Source organism: Monodon monoceros, unplaced genomic scaffold, assembly GCF_005190385.1.
Source record: "Monodon monoceros isolate NGI ecotype Baffin Bay Population unplaced genomic scaffold, NGI_Narwhal_1 Super_Scaffold_3, whole genome shotgun sequence".
Lineage (NCBI taxonomy): Eukaryota > Metazoa > Chordata > Mammalia > Artiodactyla > Monodontidae > Monodon > Monodon monoceros.
The window spans coordinates 37,367,801-37,374,888 of NW_021703780.1; the positions used below are offsets into that span (position 1 = coordinate 37,367,801).

Consider the following 7,088-nt stretch of genomic DNA (forward strand, 5'->3'; position numbering starts at 1 on the left):
CCAGCTGCCCTGCCCACCGGTGACCTTTCTCCCATGAGCACTTCCCCGCCTGAGCTACTGCTGCCCATCTCCCCACATGCCAGCAGGAGTTATTCTCCACTCGCCGGAGATCCACCATCAGCGCATCTTCTCTGTCACAAAGCTCCTTTTTTGCATACTTCTGGGAGAACTGTTACATAACGAACCACTAAAATCCATTTCTCCCATCAAAGAGCTGCATGATTCCTTCTTTCTTCCCACCAGGATTCTCTCTCTTCATTCTTTCCTTTCAGCAAACAGCCCCAGTGCTAGGAACGTGAGGGAATGTGACAAATGACACTCTTAAAATCTTGCCAGAGGCTGTAGACTTTACAAGACCCTGAGGGGACAGGACCTTGGCTTATGTGTCTCTGTGTCCCAGAAGTTAGCACAGTGCCTGCCACATAGGAGGCCCTCCACAAATCTTTCCTGAATAGGGAGTAGGACACTCTGAGCATGTAGGAAGGGGTCGTGGAAGAGTGTAGGGTTCTCTTTCCTCCATCGTCTGCCCTCCACCTTGACCAGGTTCCAACAAGCCCCAGCCCTGTCCCGCCTCCTCCCCCAAGCCCCAGCCCCTCAGGGTGACACATACATACACCCTGCAGTTTTCCACCCATCTCAGGGTTCAGTGACCCCCCCCATCACAGTCCCAGTCCCCCATAGGGCAAATCAGAAAGAAAGCTGACTGAATGTCCGTGACTCTAGCCTCAGTTTCCCCACACTTTTCAAGGGCCACCTTTGTCTGGTCTACATTAGGGATCTCTCCAATTTATGTGTCATTGGGTGTCATAGCCAAGTCCACAGACAATGGCCTACAAGGCCCAACTCCCTGACCTCAGTTCCACCACTATCCCCCCCTCACTCTGCTCTAGGGACTTGACCTCCTCTCTGCCCTCCAACCTACCAGACAAACTCTCACCTCAGGGTCTTTGCATGTGCCATTCCTTCGATCTAGAGCTCTCTTCTGCCATATACCCGCCTGGCTCACCCTCTTGCCTCCTTTAAATCTTTGCTTAAGTGTTAGCTTCTCACCAAGGGCTTTCCTCACCCCCATATACTTCCTGAATTGTAATACCACTACATATTTCCAGTCCCCCTCCTCTGCTTTATTTTTCTCACTTATCTCTTTCTCATATACTGATTTCTTTATCATGTTTATTGTCTCCCCCATTAGAATGCCAGCTCCATGAAGCAGGCATTTTTGTCTATTTTGCTTACCGCTATATCCCCAGTAACTGCAACAATGCTTGGCACATAGTAGGTGCTCAATAAATATTGGTTGAAGGACTCAAGGGGCATTTTTACTTTCTGTCCCTTCTGAACTCTCACAGGGCACCCAGCTTCACTGCGAGCCAAAGTTCATTCTGCCTCTAGTCCCTGCTGGAACCCTGGCTCTAGTCTTCTGAACGAGATGCAACTTCTACCTGGTCCCCAGAAGCGGTGGGGGTGAGCAAGCCACACCTCTCTCACTGTCCTGCCCCTTTCTTATAGGAAGGACTGGGAACTACAACCTGAGGAGGAAAGAGAACTTAAGCTGGATGCTACATGTGACTCTTCCTTTGGTCCAAGGAAAAAGCACCTTTAACTGGTGCCTTCATTAAAAAAAACAAAAACAAAAAATCCAAAAAACATACTGGGATCATCTGTAGAGCTTCCCTAAAACATTTTAATTTCCAGACTCTATCCCCAGAGATTCTTAGTCAACTGTCTAGGCTGAGTTTTTTTTTTTTTTTTAAACTCCTTTAGTGATTCTAATGTTCAGCGAGAATTGGGAATCAGGGGTCCAAGAAATGCCCTGGCCAGGTTCTGTTGTCCGTTGGTGTCTCAAGAGCACCCAGAGTGAACGTGAGTACCCTAAGATGCCAAGTCTGGTTTCTCCAACTGGGAGGATTGTAGCTGTGCATGGATATTCTTCAGCTCACCCAGCAGGTAACAGTCTACACACAAACACACACACACACACACACACACACACACACACACTGTTCTACCAGAAACCAAACTAATTCTTAGAGACTACACAATCTAAACCAGGATTTAGAAACTCAAATTCCAACTAGAGCCATGTAGGCAAACCCCTGGTTGCAGCAGGTGTGTTGTTGAGATGCAGAGATGGGTGGAGAATCCATGCCCTTCTCACGGGGGCAGCTTTTATCCTGTTACAACCTGTTCTTGTCAGGAGGGAGTGCAGGCCCTCTGGTACTGAATTTTTTTTTTTTTAACATCTTTATTGGGGTATAATTGCTTTACAATGGTGTGTTAGTTTCTGCTTTATAACAAAGTGAATCAGTTATACATATACATATGTTCCCATATCTCTTCCCTCTTGCGTCTCCCTGGTACAGGATTTTGCTCTTTGTTCTCCCCAAGAGAATTCAGGAATTTTAAACGAAATAACCCATATTTTCACTTGAAAATCCAAATGCTGCCAGCAGATTGCTAACCCCAGTTATACAGCTGCCGAGCTGCCATATCTTGCAAGGCTGACCCCTCTCACAACGGGGTTGTATTTACACGACCACTTGAGAGCAGTGTCCCTTCCTTCCTGCCATCCTTCACGTTCAAGCTAATAGGAAATGGCTGCTCACCTCAGAGCCTCACACCGCTTAACAGCTGCTCCCTCAGCTCCGCCAAGACTCCCCGGAAGCTTTGCAATAAAGGCTTGCCGCAGGGGTGTGCTGGAGCTGGCTCCTACTGGCTTGCGAAAGTCAACTGTACCCATTTTTTCCCAAGTCTGTGCTCAGTGACATCTCACTAGCAGCATGAAATCAGCCATGGTGAGAATATTTACATTACGTGAATCAGCAAGTGCTACGAATCAGGGCTTTTCTTTTCCTAGAAAGCCAGTTATTAAACACTTACCAGCACACCACTGCACATAAGGATACAGACTCTGCCACAGGCTGATAGGGAAGCAGTGGAAAAGGGAATAGTTTTGTTTTTCTAGTTATGTAAGAATTCACACGAATGTGTGCAATAGACATTTTGACCCTTTAAAACCCTTAGATACCCACTAAAAGGAAACAAGAATCTTAGTCCTGAAATATTTCTTCCTTAATTAAGGAATAATGGTCTTACAAGAAAATGCCCAGATTTTAAGAGTACAGTTTGGTGAGCTTTTACTAGTGTACCTACTCACATAACTACCACCCTAGTCAAGATGAAGAATGCTTTTATTCCCCCCAGAAAGTTCCTCATGCCTCTTTCCAGTCATTCTTCCATAGGTAACCACTGTTCTGATTTTTATCCCCACAGATTAATTTTGCCTGTTTTACAACTTCATATAAATGGAATCATACAACATGTGCTCTTTTTTGCCTGGACTATTTCACTTAGAATAATGTTTTTGAGACTCACCCATGTCATTGCCCATATCAATAGCTCATGTCTTTTCAATGCTAAATATTTTTCCACTGAATGAAAAGTCTTGATATCGTCTTAATCCCCAAAGTCACCCAGACTTGGGGTAATGGCCCATTAATGTTTGATTTTTACTGCAGGAGAAGAAAACTTCTTCCCACCTCTCAGGATAAACAGACATTGGGCACAAGAGATTTAAATGGACTCACCTTTCTCCACCAAGAGGAGGACGATAGAGCAGAACACCAACCAGGCATTTCATCCTTTCTGACACTGGGGTGAGTACTGTGCTCACTGTGACACACCATGTCTCCCCAGAGTGTAGAGGCCCCATTTCCCCGTCTTCACTCTTGTAGGCTTCATCCCAAGGCCTTGGGACCTATTGGTCCCTTAGCTGTCTTCCATGTTTCTCCCAGAAGGCTTAGTGATCTCGCATGCCAATACATCTGGTGACCTGCACGATATGCCAGAATTCCTGAGATGATGACAGTTATAATGTACCTTCTTTTAGCCTAATTAGGACAAGAGGTGATTCCTGAGTTAAGGTTGAGTATGGGACCCCAGGAATTCAGTACAGACGGAAGGCCAGTGCTCCCCACCCCTACCCCAGGCAAGCAGGTGAACAGAGGCAGCAGCCAGAACGTTCTTGCTCAGAACTAGTCAACAGGGAGCCTGCATCCAGACAAACCCATCTTCTTTATACCAGGATAAATTCTGACACCTGCGCTTCCCCAGGTGAGGCCTGAACTCTCATGCTGGCCTTGGCATCACCTCAAGTTCCTTCCTGACCTGGTTTGTGTGATGTCAACTTAGTTGCAACAATGGGTACTTACTATTTTGTATTCTCTCTTTTCATTGTAACAGTAGTTCCCCACAGGATCCCGGGGACTGGTGATCTATATACCCGGCAATTCTCAACAGTATTGTTTTTTTCTTTTTTTTTCTTTTTTCCTGGCTGCACTGCGAGGCTTGCAGGATCTTAGTTCCCCAACCAGGGACCGAACCTGGGCCACGACAGTGAAAGCACCAAGTCCTAACCACTGGACCGCCAGGGAATTCCCAAGAGTAATATTTCTTGTTAATTCTCTACTGTTTGTTTGATCCTACTTTGGGGCATATGGGTCTTCCTAAAGTTCCCATTCTTTTTTTTTTCTTTATTTTCTTTATTTTTTTGGCTGCGTTGGGTCTTTGTTGCTGTGCGCGGGGTTTATCTAGTTGTGGCGAGTGGGGGCTACTCTTCGTTGCAGTGTACGGGCTTCTCATTGCGGTGGCTTCTCTTGTTGCAGAGCACGGACTCTAGGCGCACGGGCTTCAGTAACTGCGGTACATGGGCTCAGTAGTTGTGGCTCGTGGGCTCTAGAGCACAGGCTCAGTAGCTGTGGCGCGTGGGCTTAGTTGCTCCGCGGCATTTGGGATCTTCCCGGACCGGGGCTCAAACCCATGTCCCCTGCATTGGTAGGCGGATCCTTAACTGCTGCGCCACCAGGGAAGCCCCCTAAAGTTTTCATTCCTTTTTTCTTTTTAATTTATTTTTGGTTGCATTGGATCTTCATTGCTGCGTGCAGGCTTTCTCTAGTTGTGGTGACCGGGGGCTACTCTTCGTTGCGGTGTGCGGTCTTCTCCTTGCAGTGGCTTCTCCTGTTACGGAGCACGGGCTCTAGGCACGTGGGCTTCAGTAGTTGCAGCAAGTGGGCTCAGTAGTTGCGGCTCGCAGGCTCTAGAGCGCAGGCTCAGTAGTTGTGGCGCACAGGCACAGTTGCTCTGCAGCATGTGGGTTCTTCCCGGACCAGGGATCAAACACGTGTCCCCTGCATTGGCAGGCAGATTCTTAACCACTCTGCCACCAGGGAAGTCCAAGTTTTCATTCTTTAAGTGGTGCTACCATAAATAACTTTGTACAACTGTTAAAAGTATATTTGCTCATTCATTTTCTAGCACATATTTAGTGGGCTTCTACCACGTGCCAGGCACTGTGCCAACCATGAATAGGATAGTCCCTGGACTCCAAGAACTTACAGTCTAATGAGGAGACTGACAGGAAAGCAGGCAGCCACAGTGCTGCACGGTAAGCCCTGTGAGGAGGCAGTCACAGGGAGGCACTAACCAGCCCAGAGCTAACTGCTTCATAGCTCTGAGTACATACTGCCAGGTTGCTCAGTAGAGGGAATACTGAGCAAGATTTTCTTTCAATCATTTCAGTGAGTATACTTTTCATTTCTAGATGAGCTATTTGATTCCTTTTCAAATATACCTTTTCTTTTTTCACAATGTCCTTTTCTTTTTTTTCAGCACTTTCTATTCTTTATCTTTGCCTTCATTTGAAAACTACCGTTTTCCCCTTAAAGTTTTTCAGATTGCTTATTACGTCAAGTTCCCACGAGTATTAATCCTCCTGTTTTGCGCACTTACTCTTGTAATGGAATGTGTTTTTGAGTGGTTTGTAATATTTTTATCGTGAGGATTTTTTTTTCTTCCGCTTTTTGTCCCTATGAGCCCTGAGTTGTGGAAACACAGCTACAGGGCAGTTTTGCATTTGCTTCCACTTCATTCCCTAGAGATCTAACAGCTTTAATTGACCTAGTTTTAGTTTAATTTCTTGGGCTAAACTGTTCAATTACTTAAAAACAATTCACTGAACATTTACTATATGTATATCACCATAGTTGGTGCCAAGATACAAAACAATGCAACACAATGTAGCTGCTTTACAGGGAACCATTTTGAAAGGACCAAATACACACAAAAAGTAAGATGACTACGTAAGGCAGAGTAAAACGCCTAATGGTGGACACACTATGGGGTTCAGAAGGAAAAACAGAGCCACAGAAACATGGGGAGGAAAAGCCCAGAGGAGGAGAAGGTTTGTGTGAGGAAGTTTCAGAAGGAAGGTAACCCCACTCTTCCGGGTGTAGTTAGTAAGGCGCTGTAACGTTAGATGAGGCTGTGGATGAAGCTGACTTTAAGGTCCCTGTTAAGGAAGCTAAATCAGAATCCAGGCAAAAGGAAGTCAATTAAAGTGCTCCTGGGGGTGGGAGGTAGGTTTGATGAAAGCTGTGTTTGAAGAGGCAAACACTGTAACATGAAAGGTCTAGGAGCCTTTCCAGTGACTCAGACCAGAACAAACCTGGGTTAGAGAGGCCAGCGTGGGGCAGAGAGCAAGTGAGGAAGGCGGACTGACAGGATTGAGATGTGGAAAGTGTACAGAGTATTTGTTGTCAGGAGTAGCCAGCCGGGAGGTGGTTTTTCAGGGGGCGAGGCAGGAAGGGAGGCAGGAAGGGCAGACTTCAAACCCGGATTAAGGGGTCATAAGGCAGATGTCTGTTCTAAAGAACTTTCTCACAACGAACACAGGATAAATACAGACAAAGGGATCAGGTCACCCATTGCTGTGTCCCTGCCGACTCTTGGGATACTTTCTTTCCGTTGAAACAGAAACTTTTATTGAGCACCTCCACAACTAGCAGGCTTTAGGTGTTCTTGCAGGGGATGGGCACAGTGACAAACATGAACAGGGCACGTGCTGGAATAAACACCTTGCTCACAGGGCTGCTGAGAGGAACATACTTTAGTTATCTTGCTGCAAAGCACTTCAAAAGGTGGCACAAATAAGTGCGATTTAAGAGCCAGTTATTACTCATTTTTATTACCTAACGACTAGACTATCGGCGCCTAGCAGAACGCTTGCGTGTGCTCACACTGAAGGACTAAAT

The 7,088-nt window shown here is 46.2% G+C and overlaps 1 protein-coding gene across 7 annotated transcripts in view; it reads right to left on the reverse strand.

Moving 5' to 3' along the window:
• Window positions 1–7,088, reverse strand: part of FGD2 (FYVE, RhoGEF and PH domain containing 2) — a 43,189-nt gene that overhangs the window by 35,551 nt on the left and 550 nt on the right. For all 7 annotated transcript variants that reach the window (XR_003796531.1, XM_029241613.1, XM_029241616.1 and 4 more), the window contains exon 2: window positions 3,588–3,832. Coding sequence is in view for 6 of the 7 variants with exons in the window: in XM_029241613.1 (XP_029097446.1) it covers window positions 3,588–3,712 (125 nt within the window). In the remaining variant the exon portion in view is untranslated. The remainder of the gene's footprint in view (window positions 1–3,587; window positions 3,833–7,088) is intronic.